Source organism: Spermophilus citellus (genome assembly GCF_964194105.1).
Source record: "Spermophilus citellus genome assembly, chromosome: 1".
Classification (NCBI taxonomy): domain Eukaryota; kingdom Metazoa; phylum Chordata; class Mammalia; order Rodentia; family Sciuridae; genus Spermophilus; species Spermophilus citellus.
The window spans coordinates 151,138,277-151,159,086 of record NC_138182.1 but is presented as its reverse complement, the minus strand read 5'-3'; the positions used below and the strand labels follow the sequence as shown (position 1 = coordinate 151,159,086).

The window sequence follows — 20,810 nt, the reverse complement described above, 5'->3', positions numbered from 1 at the left end:
CTTTTCTGAAGAGCCAGTTGGCATTACCATGTGCTGTCATGGTCAGCTCTACTCTCCTTTTTTCTCTTTAGACTTCCAGATATAGGGCACTGGAACATGGCCTTTCCTCAGCACTAATGGTGGGGTGAGTGGGGAAGGGAGCACTATTTTCATCAGTCTCACTCAATAGTTATGATAGTTTTGGGTTTTTTTTTTTTTTGCATTAATGAGCTAGACACTGACTGATATGTAGAACTTAGGAACTGATACTGCATTATTTCACATGAAATCCATCTCCATTCTTTTATTAATGGCTCCCACCAATTCATGAAATATTTTATTCTCTAATGAGATGGTCAACTTAAAGGCGACCATGGTAGCCCCTGGGTAGCAAGCTGGTCAGACAGAAGGTGAGTGTGTTTGTGTTGGTTTTACTTAATGGAAACAGTATTTAAAATTCTAAATTTGGACTTGGAAAGCAGTATTAAAAGTCTCTATAGATATTAGAACATTAGCAACTAATGTTTTTCAGTTGTGATAATGACATTGTGATTGTTTTTCTTTTATCATTTTAATCATACATTCTGAAGTATTTATGGGAGGAACTGACATTAAGTCTGGAATTGACTTCAAAATAATCCAGGGGAAGGTAGAGGTTAACGTGGGTTTGGGTGACCCTAGATTGTGGATCACTGTCAAGATTAGATGGTGCATTATATGAATTTCTCTTTTATAAAAACTTGGAATTCTTCATAACTAAAACATTTCAAAAGTCCTCCTAACACTCAAGGGGACTCCAAACATTCGGCCAAGTATCACCTCCCTGACCCACTGCCCCGGCCAGATAGAACAAATTGTTCTTTCCTAGTGCTCAGGCAGAGTTTATTCAGTAGGGGATTGCTCTTTGCACTAAACCAGAGCAGTGTCTCTTCATGCCTCCCCCTGCTGATCAGTGTGGGTACTGCACACAGCTGGAAGTCCAAGCTTGGGTATAGAGCCCACACTATGAGGTGATTCAACCCATCAGAATTTTCAAGAGGTATTCTTTCTTCACTACAGTAGACCCAGCAAATATTTATGAGCACCATGATGAGTTGTCCTTGAAGAACTGGACTTGGAATGGCAGAAGTGGGAAGAAGCCATAGGGCATGGGAAAAAACAGTGTATCTAGATTCTAAACCCAATTGCAGCTTTGTCACACCCTGGTTGCATGGCATTACACATCACTTGCCCTCCCCATACAATGGCTACAGTAGCTTATGCCTTTAAGGGTTAAGTTTTTTCTCTTCTTCTCTTTCTTCCTTTCTTTTTAAAACTGGGGCTTTAACTCAGGAGTGCTTAACCCCAGCCCTTTCTATTTTGAGACAGGGCCTCCCTAAGTTGCTGAGGCTGGCTTTGAGCTTGTGATCCTCCTGTCTCAGCCTCCTGAGTTTCTGGTATTATAGGCATGTGCCACTGATCCCACTTTCTTTAAGGGTTAAATGACCCAGGTGCATGAGAGATTGTGTGGTACATTGTAGGTGCACAGAGGATTAACTGAAGGAGGGAAGGTGGCATATGATATAGTGCAGAGAAGAGATCCTAGAGGTGAATTAATATAAATTTGGTCACATTGCCTGAATCCCTTACCTGATTGACTTATGAAAAAGCAAACATCATCCCTGAACACAGGTGTATTCCTGTCCAGAAAATCACTAGCAAGTTCAACCATCACCGGGAGCTCAGTCAGTTCCTCCAAAACTTGTCGTGTCTGAAGCCAATAAGAATGAAGACTAAAGTCAGTCATGGGCACCACAGGGACATATGGCAGCTGGGCTTCTAGGGCAGTTTATGACACAGTGCCTCACTGTCCACATGGTGAGAGGATTTCAATCACCCACAGGCCACCTTGCAGAAGAAAGGGCATGGTGCCAATTCTTCTGGTGGGCTGATGGGAATGAGTGCAAGCATTTTGCCAAATTCGAAAAGCCAATGTATGATAAAATTTCATACCAGTGTCTCAACCTCGGCTACTGTCAATCTCCCACATTATCAAGGGTTCAGAGTATTGCACTTACAGCCACAGCTGCATGATAGCTGGTTCCACAGCCAATTACAATGAGCCTTCGACACCGTCGAATCTCCTTCAAATGGTCTTTCAAGCCACCGAGCAGCACTGCAGGACCAAATGGCCGGGTGTAAACATTGACTTTACAAAGAGACTGCATTCACTAGTACAGAGCACAGACAGAGGCTCCCCGCTCAGTACTGGGATTACTGTACCTGTGTTGGTCTCAAAATTCACACGACCTCTCATGGTATTGAAAACTGATTCTGGCTGTTCGAAGATCTCCTTCTGCATAAATGCACTAAAATTACCTAGTTAAATAAACATCAATGAGGTGGGTCAGTGTTAATCTGGTTGTATTTCTTAACTTTTAACCAGGAAGAAAAGTCATTAAGCAATAATGATAGTGACAACTGTAAAGCCCAATGCAGATTCCAAAGGTCATCCTCATGTATTATCCTGCCTGATGCCCATGGTGAAAAGTCAGAAGGAAGTGAGGCAGGTGTGATGACTGTCTCCAGCTTACATATTAGATCCTGCAACTTAAGGTTAGGGGGCATTTGTTGAAAGCATGTAAGGAACAAACAGCAGGGCTTGTTCTCTGGGACCATATTCCCCTTAGCAAGGCCAGAAGAAGGTAAAATGCTTTATTTCCAAAAAGCCACCCATAGGGAACTACATATTAAGCAATTCCAAAGAAATAGGCAATTTTATTTTCATTTTCCTTTTGTGGTGCTGGGGACCAAACCCAGAGCCTTGGGCATGCTAGATAAGCACTGTACCACTGAGTTGGATCCCCAGCCCCAGCAATTTTCCTCTTAGCTAATAACCCCTAGCTTCTGTAATAAATAAAAACCTTTTCTAGCCTCACTTGCATTTCTGGGGCTCTGATTTGAGTGGATCTGGATGATTATTAAAGAGACCATCTGGGTACAGGGTGGTTAAGCCCCTATGGAGCTTCATTGGATGCTTTAGAGGTATCCAAAGACTTGGTAGCAATGTTCTCTCTGTCTGCTGCATACCTGGCATATTACACAGAATGAAAATAAAGCAAGTGAAGATGTGGGCCTCGTAGGTGAGGGAACCAGAGAGGGATCATGGCAGATAAAAGATAAATGAAGAATACTCAGAGGGGTGACAGTTGAGGGGAACTCAAAAAAACAAAAGGAATTAGTCCTATGATAAGAAAAGTAAATGCAAGAACCCCCAAGTGGCAAGCAGTTAGCCTGCTTGAGTAACAGTGAGTCAACAGGGACAGGGTAGGTAGGGCATAGAAGGCAAAGGATTGAGTGTGGTAGAGCCAGGTTTTGGCGGTGGTGGTGAGGCTTATAGGCTGCAAAAGGAAGTTTGGATTTTGAGAATAGAAGGGCTTTAAGTGGCAGGATGACAGGGTCTGATTTATGTTCTTAAAGCTTTATTTAGGCTGCTCTGTGGAGTAGAAATTGAGGGGGACAAAAGTAGATGCAGGGAGGCAGGCTCTAGTTACAGAGAATTGGTCCATAGCTCTCATTTCTGTGAACCTCCTGCTCAGAGAAAAAAATGATGACTGGGTGTAGGAATGTATGGGGGAGTCAGATGATGGCACAAACAGATTCTAGATATAGATAGATCTCCCTATTTGTAGATTCCAGGCCAGGCTTTCCACAGTTTCTCAGCTATGCAAGCCAGAGGCCTCCTGCCCTGGTGGCTACTGTGGACAAAGAGGGCTATGACCCCCACCCAGGGCATGGCACACCATGTTAGGCACTTCCCTCACAGGGCATCTGCTCCCTGAAGCTGTTGCACACGGACTCTCAGAGGATACCTGCCTTTCATGATTTGCTGTAATTCCATCTGCAGGGTCTGGATGGCTCGAGATGGGTCATCACTAGCTGAGCGCTTGACTCGATGAATGGAGAGTTTCCCATCAGCCACTGCGGCAATGTCGTCATCCTCGAGGAAGATGACCCGGTTGGTGTGTTCTATGATGGCACTAGTGTGAGGGAAACAGAGGCATAAAAATTAGCACCCTGCTCTTAACAATCACAAAGCAGCAGTCACTCACTATTTCCTAAATGTGGGGTCCATATCAGTGGTGTTTTAGGAGTGACGGTGACACCATACTAGGCACTTCAATATGCAGGTGAATCTTCTCCATCTTCTCCACACTCTCTCCCCTCCTCCCAGAATTATTTTGAAGCTCGTGAAGCCCTCCCTAAGCTTGATCTGACTTAACCTAACTTAACCTAACCTAACCTAACTCTAACCCTAATCCATTATAGAGTATAGAAACATTTTATCATTTCTTCTGTAAACACTTTAGCTTATATCTCTAAAAGATAATAACTATTTTAACTTACTACAATACCAACATCATATCTAAAATTATTAGTTATTCCTTCATATCATCAAATATCAACTTTGTTCAAATCTCTCCATTAATCTCATAGATATCCTGTTATACTTGGCTTCTTCAAATAAGGATCCAAACTATATCAACATTGGAGAACACTCAGGAAATAACATACTATTCTGAATTGGAAAGGGAAAGAAGGAAGCATTTGTTGCTTTTTAAAACAATATGACTTTAAAATAACCCTGCAGTTTATGAAAACATGTTTCTCTTTATAGAAGTAATACACCTGGCAAAGAAGGAATGATAGAATAATCAGTTTGTGAACTCCTAATTATTAGCTAATTATTAATATAGTTCTAATCAAGGACCGCCCATGAGTGTTGCAACCAAGAGGTGAAAAGCCAAGAAGTCTTATAATGGATGGACAAAGCTGTCAATGCTTGAATCCCTGACTGATCCTAGCACAAAAGGAGAAACAATGAGGCATTTTTATGCTTTTATTTATATGTTTCCTGATGGAAAGACACACCACCACCTTGGTTTTTCCTGCCAAAAATCATACCTGAATAAGGTCAAATTTCTAGAAGCTTGTAAACCGTAATTTTCAGGAAATATGGTAGACAAAGAAACATGTTAAACAATGCCATGGGGGATGCATTCAACAAAACCTGATAGTAGGAAACTCATCTGATAAATGACCCAGTTTCTTAATACACATACATGTGTACATATGCAGAGCAAGATAAAAGAGGGGGAATCTATAAGCAACCTACAAGATGTACCTACCCATAAAATGTGGGATCACTGTTTTATAATAAGTTAATCTGTTTGAAAAGTGATATGATTTTTCCCTTGACACTAGAGAGCTTCTTTTAGAAATAAGTTTAAGGGGCTGGGGTTGTAGCTCAGTGATAGAGGGCTTGTCTAGCCCATGTGAGACACTGGGTTTGATCCTTAGCACCACATAAAAATAAATAAATAAAATAAAGGTATTGTGTCTATCTACAACTAAAAAACATTTTTAAAAATAAGTTTAAGTTAGAAAAGTGGGTAAATGAAAAAAAATGGATAATCAATAGCATAAATGGTACATAGATATGGTTAAAAACCATGAAGGTGGTATTTGAAGGACCACTAGAGGGAAACCCCTCATTCTCCAAGGGCCACGTATACAAATGTACCTGCAAAAACCGAACACTTAGCTGGGCACATTGGTGCTCACTTGTAATCCTAGCAGCCCAAGTAGCCGAGGCAGGAGGATCACAAGCAACTTAGCAACTTAGGGAGCAACTTAGGGAGACCCTGTCTCTTTATAAAAATATAAAATGGGCTGGGGATATGGCTCAGTGGTTGAGCACCCCTGGGTTCAATCCCCAGTATCAAACAATAACAACAAAACCCCAAACACTAAAAATTTCTGATGAAAAGAGGAAAACTATAAAATTCTATGACTCTAAGAGTAATGCATCTGAAAAAAAAAAAAAGAAGGATGAAAAGCCATTACACTGCACAAAAGTAACCATATGCACCACTGTATAAAAAGTGGAAAATAGAGTATCAAGAGAACAAGTATAAAGGGCCTGATTGGACAAACCTACTAAATTGTGGCTCTGGCTTTTAAGAATGGTCAGACCTTAGGCAAAGGTGGGGTTGGGATCTGGAGACACTTGGCCCAGCTGAAGAAAGCAGGCTTGGAGTATTCCCAAACAAAAGGGGCTGAGGGAACACAGTCTAGCAAGTTCAGATCTGCTAGTTTTCCCAGAAAAGCTAGAAATCCAAGTTTTCAAGCTTTGTTTTTCAAAGTGTCAGGAACTAGTTCAGTTATTCCATGCAGGCTGCAAACAATGATCAGTGATTCCACACTTTGGCCACTAGTGCTAACCAAGACAGTCCCCCAGTTGCTCACTGTATGCTCACTATATAAGGACTCCAGGCCACAGGCCACAGGGGCTGAGATCTGACCTGATCTAGGCCCTTGCTGAGAAAACAGATAAAATGGGGGGATAAGTAAGAAATGATAGAGCTGGGGTATAGCTGGTGGTAGAGGGCTTGCCTAGCTCAGGGTTTGATGCCCAGCACCTCAAAAAAAAAAAAAAAAAAAAAAAAAGGTTGTGTTTAGACAGTCAGTCCTTGGTTATGTAATTCCATGAAAGAAAGGTAGAAAGGTTTAGTTACCTTGCATCAGAAGCAAAAAAGAATTCCACTGCTTTATCACCCACAGCATGAAGGCAGGTGGAGCTGTCCAGTCTCTTCATCCTTGTTTTACAGATATTCTTCACATTCTCAATATTGCCTAGTAAATAAAGGAATGGATTGCAAATCCCAGTAGACCATGTCATTTGCATAACAGTCGGCAAGGAGCCCATTTCCCCTTTGAATATGTGTGGGAGAAATTTGCAATTTTTAGCTTTGACTGCATCAGCTAAATCCTTTAAAAGCTCCCCAAATAGCACAGTACCATTTCAAGAGCATTTAAAGGGCTATAGTGGGAGAGTAAGGCAAACAAAAACAAAGAAACTCTCAAATCAAATGGTTGCCATTATACCAAGTGCATGCTGTTCTCTCTACTTCTGCATATGTTTGAAAATATCCACAATGAAAAGCTTTTAAAAAGATGGAGCTAAGTCTCCATGGCATGAAAATCCTTTAGATCTAGAGCAGTCCCAGTTAGAGCAAGGCCTGTTTTTTTTTTTTTTTTTTTTTTTTGGAAGAGAGCTGACCCCACTAGAATAGCTGCTGAGCCCCAAGGCACTGTTCAGTAGCTACAAGGTTCAAGTCTTCTTCAGGAAACTTACATGTCCTATATAAGATGGGGATCTGTTCTGTGGAGAGTTTATATTTGCTCCGCACTCCAATGAGCAGTGGGCTGCCTCTCCTGTAGGGAGAAGAAAGCATCAAGTTACCCATCACCCTAGACACCCCAGGCTAGATGTCTTCTTTACATCTGAAGTAGGATTCCCAAATTTAACCCTTTCTCTGGAGCAGAAATTGTGTTGGGTCCCTTAGAATGGATGCCTTGACCACAGGAACACGTTCTCAAGATTTGGAGCAGGGATGAACAGGTTAGCAAGTGGGTCCCAGCTTACTAACACAGCATTACCTACTTGCCCAATAGCTTGGTAACACATCCTACCCCCATCCTCACAGAACCTGGACTCCTCCAATTCACTGCATCTCCACATGTGCTAAGCCTGGGTGGTTAGGTCATATCAGAGTGAACACTTGTGGCATGCAGGAGCACTTTGGTCCTCTAAGCAGGCTTCATTTGCTGCAAACCCTTAGAGTAGAACCCTGGGTGACCAGGATCTTCCAGTTTGTTTCTCCCTTTCTCCAAGCTCAATTGTTCTCTGGCTTTCATGGACACCCAAGTAGTGACTTTTGTGTACAGAGTTGCCTTCTATGGATTCATCCAACTGCAGATTGAAAATATTCAGAAAAAACAAACAAACCTGCCTTTGTTTTGAACCTATACAGACTTTTTTTGGGTCATTATCACCCAAACAAAACATCATCACCACTATTTATAGAGTATTTACATTATGCTCAATGTTATAAGTAAACTAGAGATGATTTAAAGTATATGGGAGGATGTGGGTAGATTCTACACAAATACTATGTCATTTCATAGTGAAAGGGTAAAAGAAACTGAAGTTAAAATGTAAAGAACCAGGTATTGTAAAGTTTCTAAGCTGCAAAGCCAGAGTTAAAATGTAAAGGACCAGGTATTGTTAAGTTTCTAAGCTACACTCAAAGCCCGAAATTCCTGTAGCTATTAAGACAATTCCCGGGACTGCCCATTAGATATGTGTAGGAATCCCCCATAGTTGCTTAACAACTTGGACCCAGTGCAGCTCAGCACGTAGGCACCTCAGGGCCTAAACCAATCAGTTTGAATGTACACCCCAGTTTAGGACTGACCTATCACTCCCGCCCGACATGTTCCCGCCAATGAATGTACTAATCATGTTTGAGAGTTGTTGTTCGATTTTCCCGCGCCTCATGATGATTTGCTCTGATGTATGCAAAGCCCCCGCCCTCCCCAAAAAGTGTACTTAAGCACTGCTTAACCCCTGCTCGGGGCTCTGGGCTGCTCTCCCTTCTTGAGTGAGCACGGAGCCCCAGCGCGCTGGATCTGCAATAAACCCCCTTTTGCTGTTGCACGAGTCGGTCTCTTGGTGGTCTCTTCCTCCGTAGTTCACGGGTCTCTTACAATAGAAGGAACTTGACTTTCTGAGAATTTTGTTATCTGTAGGGGGATTGGTTCTAGGGACTCAGTAGATACCAAGGGAAGATTTTACTTTACTTTGTGGGCTATTAAGGCAATTTTCAGGGTGGTTTTGGCTCTGTCTGAGTGATACCTCCTAGATGAAGTTTAGAATCATCAACTTATAAAACGTGTACTTCATTATAAAGGAGGACAGTGATTTTCACAAGGTAGAATCTTGGGGTAATTCCTATAGGTGACCAGGATGAAAGTCCCCTAACTCAGGTCTCCTTTCCCAGGGACCCTGTCTCAGCCACCAGTACCTGTCTCTCTGAATATCTCAGAAAGGAATTTTCAGTGAAGCACTTTATAATGTTTCTTTCTGGATCAGAACTTGTATTGGGGAATGCATTTAAGGTATTCCATGATTTTAATGGCATCTTGCCTTCAAAACCTAATTCTTTGCCCATTCTTATAAATTGCAGCATGCAAATCAAATATACATTGGATATATAGAGAAATAAGCAGAACACATTTGTAACTCACACATTCTAGACCTTTAATTCTGTCAGAACCCAGGCAGATAAAATTCCAATTTAGTGATCCCCCTTTTCCATGGGGGATACATTCTAAGACCTCCAAGAGAATACCTGAGACCGTGGATAGTTTTGAATCTTATATATACAATATTTTCCCTATACATACATACTTATGATAAAGTTTAATTTGTAAGTTAGGCACAGTAAGAGACTAAAAACAACTAATAATAAAATAGAACAATTATAACAATTTAAAATTTATTTGATTTATATCTGGAATTCTCTACTGGATATTTTGGACATTGGGTGTTTACAGGTAACTCAAACTTCAGAAAACAAAATCTCAGGTAAGGGGGAACGACTATAGTTACTAAGGGATGTGTGCCTTTCTTCCCCTACATGTTAACTAATACATTAAGAAGAAGAAAACAATGTTTTAGTAAGCCCATTTGAGAGCTGTCTCAAACATATTAATTCAATAATGTTATAAAATTTTATCTCAACCAATTCTTGCTAATGTATATCAATGATCTACTTGTTCATTAGCCTGAATCCAGTCCATATATGTCATCTGATCTGTTAACCTGATCTAATATTACTATTTCTTCAGCAATAATAGATCTTATTTTCTGGTAGTATTGATCTGTTTGGATCTCTCTTCTAACTTTTCAAGGTGGAGCACAGAGTTCATAGCTTGGAAAAAAGATACTGTGAGCACCTTGAATACTTCAGACAATCTTTTACTATGTCTAAAGCAAATCAGAGCCAAAGTTCTGGGTCCAGTGGGGACCTAATTTAGATTGTCTTTCTAATATTGCCAGTGAGAAAATACGTGGTTATCTAATTTTCTTGGCAAATGGCTCCCCAAAATCTTATTGTTGTAGATTGAGCTCTATGATTTCTCAAGACTTCAAGACATAGAATTCTCCCAGGATATTCCAAAAATTGTCCTGGAGGTTACAGAGCCATCAGTCATAGGCAATTTAGAAAAATAAAGCTTTATTGTTTCTTCACACTGCCTTCTTCTACATTTATTTGAGATAGTAATATCAGATATTATCAAATTTTAAATAGAGGCTTCTAAATTTAATAAGAAGCAACTGGTATTTTATGATTCTATGATTTGAAGGAATTGTATTCCAAATGGTAAACAAGTCCCGGTCCTAGAAAAAAAATAAAATGATGATAAATTCTTATCATTTTCTGCCTGGATACTCGGACAGTCTTTGAATGACAGCCTCACCCTCTCTGCCATGGTCTCTCAGGGACACAAGTACACTCTCAATGACTCCCCCATGACATCAGAACAAAGTCCACAGCCTGTATGGCATTGAGGCCCTTTAAAGTCAAGTCCTCTTTCCACAGCTTAGATCTCCACCGAAATGTAAGGGTTGAGTCTGTGTCACCTTGTTCCCTGCTGTTCCATGTGTGGCCCATAGCAGGTGTCAGTAAGCACACATTGAGACTGGAAGTCTCAGTGACCCCCTCTACCCTACCAGTATCCTGGCCAAAATGGGATACTCAAGTGCTACACTGTCTCTGGGCCTCTTGTCTTTTTCCATGCTGGTGCCTCTGCTGGGGAAGGGGGAAGATGCTCCTGCTGCCTGCCTTCCCCAGGATGACATCTGCTCACCTCAGGTCCCTGGTGCACAGGTACTTCTAATCCTAATAACAGAGCATCACTACCTTCTGTTTTTCTTTGTCTTCCTGTACAACTGTCTAATCCTTAAGAGCAGAGACCAGGTTGAAAGTCACCAAGTCCCCACAAACCAGCACATAGTAAGTGCTCAACAAATATAGCTGAATGGTTGGATGGATGATCAATCTATCTGAATATATATAAAAAAATACACATCATAACCCACTTGAATCTAATGTATGAAATATGATACGTCAAGAGCTTTGTAATGTTTTGAACAACCAATAAAAAAAAAATACACATCATCTGCTTCTTTGAATCCAAGCAGCCCTGGGAACTATGGGGAATGGTGACTTTAACAGAGGTTCATGTGTACATGTGGGCTGAACCAGGTCCTCTGGGCTGATTCCTGGGATGCCCTGCCATGAAGGTGTTGAGGCATGAACTCTGGACCTACAAGGACTTTTCAGTACTGGATACAAATCAATGTTTACTGTGATTCCTAGTTTCATGTTCATAATTTTGCATGCTTTTATTTACATGGGGTCCCCCAAATGTATAGACCTCAAGTACCATAAAACCAGGTTCTGTCCCCTCCATACAGTTTTATTTTTATTTGAATTTGTTGTCAACTTCTAAAAATCTGGAGATTCCACCTAACAATCCAATTATCTGATTACCCTTTCTAAAACCTTTGGAGCCCTGGTGCCACATGCCACAGAGACAGTGGGATGCAGACGCTGGGGCTAAGACACAGTTAGCTGTCCATTAAGCCCTTCCAGTTTTCCAGAGGCCCTACCCCTCCATTATACCTCAAGCTAAGTAATTTTATCTAATTTATTTATTTGTTATTGGAAATGTCAATGCGTTTTGCCTCACCTTGTAGCAACAGCTTCTCCTGGGTAGTGGATACTCTTGAAAACCAAAGCAAATGCACCTTCCTGAAAACACATCAAGAAAGGATGAAGGGCAAATCACTCTTGCTAGTCAAGCTGTTACAGCCCATTGCCCCAGGCAAGTCCTCCCTTGGTCCCTCTTAGTATGTAGACCTGGGGTCATTTGGAAGCTAAATGCAGAGACAGCTTGTGCAGGATAAGGTCATGAAAAAAAGTCAAAAGGAGAGTACTAGGCTGAAGTACCAAAGACTGAAACTTGTGAATTTCATGTGAGCAACATAAACCACACCTTCCTGCCAAGGCCAATAAAGAACCCCCATCAGGGCTGCCCCTTTGGGATAAGCTGCGGGGACTGGTGTAATTAGAACCACAGGAAATAAGAACTGGGGCCAGGGTGCCCTGCACTGAGCCTCAGGATGGGATCTATGGAGGGAGAAGCTGTGATATTAAAGAGGCTATTCCAGGACTGCATTTAGAGCCTGGTTCAATTTTTTAAATTTTATTTGTTTATTTTTTACACATTACTATAGAATTTATTGTACATATTTATACAATCATTATTTGCATTATAGTTCCCATATCTTATAGTTTTTTATTAATTCAAATTTTAGCTCCATCTCTTAATTGGGCAAGGACATCAGCCATTGTGCCCCTCATTTTTCGTGATCTGGAACCAAGAAAAGAATAGTCCTATCTTTTATACCTTTGTGAGTATAAACTAATGCATTGTAAGTGCTTAGAACAGTGCCTGGGCTCTAGAGAATCCAAGAGATGACTGTTGGTATTATTTCTAGGCTATGACTGTCATTTGCCCTCTGTGCTTCAACTTAATGAGTTTGTGCAAAGTCAGAACTAGAATCTAGCTCTTCTAACTCATTATTCTGAAAGCTCTTTCTTAAATTTCAGATGCAAAATTCTCCCCTGCATTCTGACCTTCCTGTGGCAGTTTAACATGACCCTGGTAGACCTCAGTTATGTATAACCAGCTATAAATGCAAATTTCCATGTGAAATCCCCCAAATTTTGGAACCCTGGGAAGACCCAAGGCCCTGTGCAGCCAGCATGCTCTGTCTAGTTTTCCAGGGGACCCAAGGTCCATGTCCCTAGGCCTCAAAGGTCTTTAAAACTGCCCAAAATGAAGGGGTTTCAGGCAGACCCAAAGTGGCCTCACATTTTCCTGCTGCTTTTGTCAACAGTAAAGTACTAAACAGAAATCCACTTTTTTTTTTTTTAAACCAAAAAGAGTCTTTTGTTACTTCAGGAAAGAAAAGCTACAGGTTTAATAGTGCCATTACGAGGAATGCATTTCTAAAATTTAAAATTACAAATAGAAAAGAAGGAATACTGTGCTGCAATAACAAATTGGTTGCTGTACATCCTCCATTTCTGTGGATTTTTCATTTGCAGATCCAACTAACTGCTGAAAAAAATGGTAATTTGTCATCAGGTGTATTACTATATACTTAGGCCTATGATGGTTGCATCTGTACTGAACATGCACAGACTTTTTTTTTTGTCTTGTCATTATTTCCTAAACTATACAATATAACAACTATTTACACAGTAATTACATTGTATTAGGTATTACATGTTATCTAAAGGTGATTTAAACTATATAGGAGGATGTGTATAGGTTATAAGGGACTTGGGCATGTGTGGATTTTGGTATCTGGGGGGTAGGTCCTGGGACAGCCTCCAATCCAGGATGTCCTGGATTCTGGTTCCTGCACATTATCTCCAGGCTGCCACTACATTGGAGGAGCTATTAGATGGCAATGACACCTTGGAGGATGGGCTCTGGAATATCTGATCCTCTTCTTCTTCTCCTCCTACCATCCCACACGGGCTTGCATCTACTCTACCTCATCCTCCAAGGAGGGACTTCCCCTTGCACAATCCCCCAGAGTTTGATCTTTTTGTGGGGGACTTTGCTCTCTCAGTATAGTCCTTTGGGACATCACTGATTTCTCTTGCTCCCTCCCCTGGGCCATTCTCTTCAGCAGGTAGATGTAGATGTGTTCTGATATCTATCATAAAAACACAATATTCTCCCACAACTGCCACCCTCTCCTGTCCCTGAGTCATTTGTTTGCACCCTATAATCAAACATCAGAAATCTGCATCTGTAGGCCCTATTTCTTCCTTTCTCCTTCCCTTCCTTCCTTCTCCATTTAATAAGTAAATGTGGGCATGTCTCCCCTGTGACCAAAAATTGCTTTACCAATCAGGAGGCCCAGACTACAATTCTAAGTCTCCACCATTGTTAAATGCATCTCATGTATGTAACTAACAGTGCACAAACTCAACTGAAAAGATGACAGCGTGGAGCTGCCAGGATCACATGTGCGATTGAGACTGTACATAGCCATTGACTCTAAAACCAGTCAGCAACTCAGAGGTGTTAACATGAAGCCAGGCACTTTCTACTTGGTGTTTACCACCCAAATGATAGAATTCCCAATTCTATAAGGATGTAACCTCTTACATTCAGACACTCTAGATGACCCATCCTTCATCCTGAGTACTTTGTGCAAATTTGCCTAGTAAGTGCTTACAAAAATGAAGGTATAATTTTGACAGATGAAACTAACTCACCAACTGTTGAATGACTCTCTCAACCAATGTTGAAAATGTGATGTCCTCAGTTTCCCTGTTGTCGAATACATACTTAATCAGTTTGGCGATGGTCTCGGTATCTGTTTCTGACTCAAACTCATAGCCTTTGCTTTCCTGGAATAGGAGGTTGGACATGGGGTGACAGATAATGGTCATTGCACAACTGGCCTGGACAACTCCCTCTAGCCCCTTATGATTTGACTTGATTACAAGGAAAACTGGAAAGAGACAAAAAATGTTTGCCAGAATTGCACAGTCAAACACCTCTGAGTCATCCTAGTATTCCCTGAGATCATCCCTCCTTAGGAGTTTGTCCTTGCTGTTAATCTAGACATTGCAAAATAACGGCAGTCGAAATGATAAAATATGTTGAGTCAAATCCACCCACATCCCAGCCACCACCACAACCTTTTCACACTGGGGATCCTCACTGTCTTACTCCCCACCCTGCATTCCATTTGGTGTATGAGTCAATGTGTTACATGGCACAACTATTTTAATAAAACCCCTAACCCTGGTTTTTTTTTTTTTTTTGATTCTGTGAATCGACAGTGGTCCTTGAAATAAACCCTAAAGCCCTGGTATGTCCCCAAACAAGATTCTTGGCATGGTGGCTCAGCTGGGGCTGAGGTTCACACTTAATGTTGTAATGTGGCTGAGAATGGGTTTCACACAATCCATATAAGTTTTAGAGCTCAGCCACAATGTTTAATAAATCTACAGCATTTAATTAATTAATTTTTGTGGTGGTTCTAGAGATCAAACAGCTACATTCTCAGCCCCTAACTATGTTTTTGGAGGAAAACATACTGGTTAAAAATTTTCTGAGGGGAAGATGTTACATGGGGAATGTATCTTACCAGAAATTTTCTCAGATCTTTGTAATTTGTGATGATCCCATTATGGATGACAACAAATTCTGAAAGAAAGTTTAATGAAGGCAGAAGTGTTAATAAGAAGTGAAGTTCATGTAAGATGCAAATGAAAGGGATTTGATGACTTAAAAAACTCTCTGCAAACTGTGTTCCTACAAAGATTTGTGTTAAGTAAACTTCTTTTTATTGTAATTAGAATTGATGTCTATGATAACTACAATTCAAACCTGAGGAAATGCACATTTATCTTTCAGTAGCAAGCATCCACCAACCTGCCCACATGCATGCACAGAGCTCTTCCTTGTGATCTACAATATTATCCTTTGGGACATCACTGATTAACCCTTCATCACCCAGAAATGATTACAGGCATTCCCAACAGGATTTAGGCTCAAAGGGGTCACAAACTAACAGTTGGCAGGTGTGCTTTGTTTGACTCACATTGTATTGCAAAAATATTTGAGTTTAATTTTTTTTTTAGTTTTTGCTTTAAAATTTCTTAGGGAGAAAAACCTGGAGGTTCTAACACCCTGGGCTCCCCCACATTCCTGTGTGGCCAAAGGCTTATCTCTTTAGCAGGTTTGCACCTTCTTCTACCTCTCTTTATTTATTTATTTTTTGATTGGCCCTTTAATTATTTTTACAAATTATTGGAGTTCTAAATATGAGTACATAAATGAGATTGTGTTCAAACATCATCTAAAAAGAAACACAGTCCTATATGAACTGTGCCATATGTGTCCTAAATAGAGCCAGGTTAGATGTCTCCTGTGTACTGTTTTTCCAGGCTCCATTTCACATTAACTTTATTCACTGCATATTTTCCCACCTCAAAAAAATAAGATGCAAAACAAGTTTGCACATTTTTTCTTTTTTTTTCTTTTAAATCAAATTAAATCAAGATTGTATTGTGTACACAAAAGCTGGCCAAGACTGTCTCTTACAAGATTCCATGCTAGAGATCATCCCCATGATCTTCAGGAAAAAGTTTTTACAGCACAAAAAGTTACAATGGAGGTGGGTGTCTAAGGTACTTACAGCTAACAAGATTTTGACAATCATAATACAAAGGCAAATAGCAGGTTAAGGATCTACATGGCTAACATTTCAAGGTAAAAAATAAATTCAGCTCCAGACATTAGAATTTATGAGCTTCCACTGAGATTTAGAGAAAATTGTTATTTGGTCATCGGGAGCCAGAATTTATGAGGCATCAGTAAGGTTTTAGAGAGGGTTGTTATATGGTAAGGGATAGCCAGGCATAGGTGAATTCAAAACACAGGTAGAAATTACAAGCAAGTTTAAAACATCAAAATATTGTCAGGCAAAAGAGAAATTTTAGTTTTCTTACACAAAACAGAAATAAACTTTTTACTTCTAAAAGCTCTAAGAGAAGATTTTATTTTTTTGTATTTTCTCATATCTAATGGCTTCTGGCATTCCTTTGTTTGTGACCATAAATGCTTCTCTTTTGTGTTTATGGGGCTTCCAAAACAACAACAAAAAAATATAAGCCCTTCTCAGAGGGAAGATGTTTCTAACATAGCAAGTAACTACCCTTTAACCCACAGAGTCTGACAACCATATTATAGGATATAGACCACCTGCATACCCTACTGCCTTTGGGCAGCTCCCTGCACAGATGAGACCACCTGAAAAGCCCTGGGAGGGCTAGGGACATGTCTGCCTCAGTCATCATTGTGTTGTTTCAATAAATAACCAGTGAATGAGTAATTTGGAGGGAAAGTCTAAGGCCAGCCTGAGAGTTTTGGGGGACAAGTCCTAGATGATAGTCACTTTATTGCCTATAATCCAATAATTACCCTGGGATGTGTTGGATGCCCCTTACATGTATTAACTGTTATTCAGGGACTCTTTGTATTTCCTATTAAAGTTTTTCTTCTGCTCAGGAGAGATTTCTTTTATTTCCTCTTTTGAAACTTTTTAAATTATTCTTTAGGTTCACTATAACTTACCCTTTTTAAAGAAAAACTATTGCTTATTTTTGTGAGGTCACACACACAAAATGAGAGAACTTAAATGAGAAAAGCCTGTGATTCAAACATTATACAGTGTGTATATGTGTCGAAATATCACATGGTACACCATAAGTATAATTTTAATGTTTTTATGTATCAGTTTTAAAATAAATTTTAAAATTAAAGGAAAAAAAGAAAACACCAGTTTAAGCAGGTATGATGGCCACAGATATAGTTTTTTTACAATTTAACTTGCTCTGATCTTTTCTTGTGAACACAAGTTATCCCTATATTGGATCTCTATTAACTGACCATATCCCATTCTCTAGTTTATTTTTTATTTTTATTTTTATAAAAATTGTGGTATTTTTTACATTATTTTCATAAGTGTCACTTTTTTTCATTTCAGTCGATTATCTTAGCTTATTTGCACTCTAAAGCCCATGTTTTCTTTGCAAAAACTTTTTTATTTTATTTTTTGCAGTACTGGGGTTTGAACTCAGGGCTTCATGCATGCTAGGCAAACACTCTGCCACTGTGTTATGCACCCAGCCCTTCAAAAACTTATTTGGGTAATTTCCTCATGAGCTGTAGTGGCTGGGTATAAGAATCCCACTGACAAATTATTAAACTTTACACATTATTAATTCTTTAAATATTGCTCTTGTTGTTCTCTTTTCAATTACTCATCCTGAGTCAGAGCAGGAGTTTCCAAGTTTGGGTGTGGGTGGGTTTCCTTGAAGCTTCTCTGCTTTGGGGACACATAAGAATCATTGTGTGTACTGAAGTGGGGGTTTTCTGATGAGGTTCACCTCATCACCTTAGGGTGGGCAGGAGGACACGACTGAAATTGCAATATTCCAGGGCACATAGTCTTAATAGTGTTTTGGTCTTGGTAGTGTTTTCTCAGTCCACACTGCTGCTCTAGGAACCAGCTTCAGTATCTAACTTGGGGTTTGGCCAGATCCATAGCACTATGAGGCTTGCTGTCCTCATCCTGGATATAGGGTGCCTGTCCTGGTTGTGAGATGCCCTGTTGTTCAGGGTATGGACTGAACCCAAGGGAAAATCCCCACCAAAAAACCCCACTGTGGGAAGACATGAGGGCACAGGTATATCCCAGAAGCTCTGCTCTCCTTCCATTTTCTAGAAAAAGCCTTTGTTTTCAAATCAGACTGGCAAACCCCTTCAAAGTGCTTTGGGGAGAAGATTTAGCATCCTGCACCTTGTGTTGAGGGTTGGGGTATTTGCCCTTCCTATCTGTGCTGCACACTGCCCTGGGGAGAAGATTTAGCATCCTGCACCTTGTGTTGAGGGTTGGGGTATTTGCCCTTCCTATCTGTGCTGCACACTGCCCTGGGGTGCCTCTGATCTGCCCTGGGTGAAGGACAGTGATCAGAAAGCTTTTGATCTCTCCTTGGCCTGACTTTACAAGTAAGGCTTGTCAAGTGTGTAACTTAGCGCCTGCTAAGAAGCCTCCAACAACTGTTCTGATGTATTTGATCCTTACTCTCATATAAGGCTTGGCAAGATCCTGTACTATACCAGGGGATAGCTCAGGGTGGGGCCCCTGGCTGACTCATTTTCTCTGATGAACATGCTCCCCCATCATGCTCAGGTGTAAATCTTAGAGAGCTTCTGATCTGAATAACTCCAAGTGAGCATCCTCTGGAAGGCCTAGATTATGTTTTAGATTCTTGCCTGTTATTGGAGGCCTGGGAGGAGTTAGGGATTAAACCTTCTCTCTATCTCATACCCCTCCACATATATTGCAAGAGGCTGATCACAGAGCCCCCGAGAGCTGCCACTGGGAGCTTCAAACCTGCCAATATATTCCCTATAATAGGAGGCTGGAATATGATTTAAGAGAATCATAGCATAGAGAATCATCCTGGGGGACATATGAGCTGGGGCTGGCATGAGGGGCACTTGGGAGAGCTGAAGAACCCAAAACCCACTAAAGGTTCTCATGTCCCTGTTCAGTGACCTTGACCCACTGCCAGTCAGCAGTACTCTGAGGTATTGTGAGCCCAAGTGTCCCGTATCATCCAGGTTTTCTGAGGGACCTCAACAGTTTGGACTTTTCTACCCAATGTCTCCCAATTTTTAAAAACATGAAGAAAGCCAAATCAAAGGAACTTCTGAAAAAGAGCTCTCAGGCTGCTAGTTGAAGCCCCTGCTTCTCCAAATCTTAAGAGCCCTGAACCTGATTCTGCAATTTGTATTTGGGGTAAAAATGGGAGTTCATAACCCAATTGAGTCAAATGTATGAAAGATGATATATCATGAGCTTGGTAATGTTCTGAACAACCAATAATAATAAAAAAAAGAAAAGAAAAAAAAAAGAGCCCTGAATCTAAATTTTTGGCTGCTGAGACCTCACTGCTGGGGCTCAGAGGTTGGAGGAGGCACCTCAGATAATAACCATGATCAGCAGTGTTATTTGCCTTCCCTTAGGACCACCCTCCGCAGAGAAGGGAGGTGGGTTTAGCTGGATCGGGGAGGAACCCCACCCTTCCCTGTCTCTCACAGGTTCATGTCTAGATGATAGATCCTCAGTGTGGTGGTGTGAGAGGTGGGGGAACCTTCAAGAGGTGGGGCTTAGCCAGGTGCAGTGGTGCATGCCAGTGTGTAATCCCAGCAACTCAGAAGGCTGAGACAGGAGGATGGTAAATTCAAAGCCAGCCTCAGAAACTTAGCAAGGCCCTAAGCAACTTAGAGACACCCTGTCTCAAAATAAAAAATGAAAAGGGCCAGGAATGTGGGGATGTGGCTCAGTGGTTGAGTGCCTCTGGGCTCAATCTCCAATACCAAAAAAAAAAGTGTGGCTTAGTGGAAAGTTATTAGGGCATGTTCTCAGAAGAAACTGATATAGGTCTCATGGGACTCTGGAAAGACTGGGTTGTTACATGGCAAGTCCACCCCACATGGCCCTTTCCACATGCAGCCAATTTCCCTTTCTGCTTTTCTACTATGTTGTGATGAAGCCAAGGTGGTCCTCACTAGAGGTCAAATAGGTTGGGCTACCTGAACATGGACTTTGGGCTTCTAAAATTATGAGCTAAATGAACCATTTTTCTTTGTAAAATACCTATCTTGGGATATTTTATTACAGCACTAGAAAATGCACTATTACACTGCCATATTCCACTCTTGGGGTGGGGTTCCAAAGAGCCAGTTTCTCTTGTAGTAAAATGCCACTGTTTTCCAATGGGCACCTGGGAGGTTAGTATTACTCAGGGGCCAAGTTGAGTCAGCCTCCTGACCAAGATCTAGGTTTACCTGCTTATAGGAGAGGAGACATTTGGATTATATTGGGAAGACAGAACAGGTGAAAAATTCAGTTCAAGGTAGGCATGGAACCCACTCTGGCAAGGATTATACCTGAAATATAGTTCAGGGTGAGTGAGGCAGAACCATCAGAAAAAGGAAGCAAGGCCACACAACATACCATTGCCTTTGTCTGAGCGCTGCGGGTGGCTGTTAACAGCATTGGGGACCCCGTGGGTGGCCCAGCGTGTGTGGGCAATACCAAAGTGTGTCTCAAACTCCACCTTTAAGTCCATGCTGTCTTGTTCTAAATGAAAGGAAAAGCAGTTTGATACACTTTAAAAAGTAAATTGACACAGGGCTGCTAAGCAGAGGTGGTGCCATTACACCAAGACATATCATCCAAGCCATCCTCACCATCAGTCCCATAT

At 41.0% G+C, this 20,810-nt stretch overlaps 1 protein-coding gene across 1 annotated transcript in view; it reads right to left on the bottom strand.

Moving 5' to 3' along the window:
* Window positions 1-20,810, bottom strand: part of GFPT2 (glutamine-fructose-6-phosphate transaminase 2) — a 51,049-nt gene that overhangs the window by 11,067 nt on the left and 19,172 nt on the right. The window contains exons 4-13 of the mRNA XM_081298978.1: window positions 20,561-20,686; window positions 15,116-15,174; window positions 14,235-14,369; window positions 11,623-11,684; window positions 7,157-7,236; window positions 6,537-6,654; window positions 3,835-3,998; window positions 2,242-2,337; window positions 2,037-2,134; window positions 1,609-1,729 (exon numbers count right to left, since the gene is read on the bottom strand). Of these exons, the coding sequence (XP_081155104.1) occupies window positions 1,609-1,729; window positions 2,037-2,134; window positions 2,242-2,337; window positions 3,835-3,998; window positions 6,537-6,654; window positions 7,157-7,236; window positions 11,623-11,684; window positions 14,235-14,369; window positions 15,116-15,174; window positions 20,561-20,686 (1,059 nt within the window). The remainder of the gene's footprint in view (window positions 1-1,608; window positions 1,730-2,036; window positions 2,135-2,241; window positions 2,338-3,834; window positions 3,999-6,536; window positions 6,655-7,156; window positions 7,237-11,622; window positions 11,685-14,234; window positions 14,370-15,115; window positions 15,175-20,560; window positions 20,687-20,810) is intronic.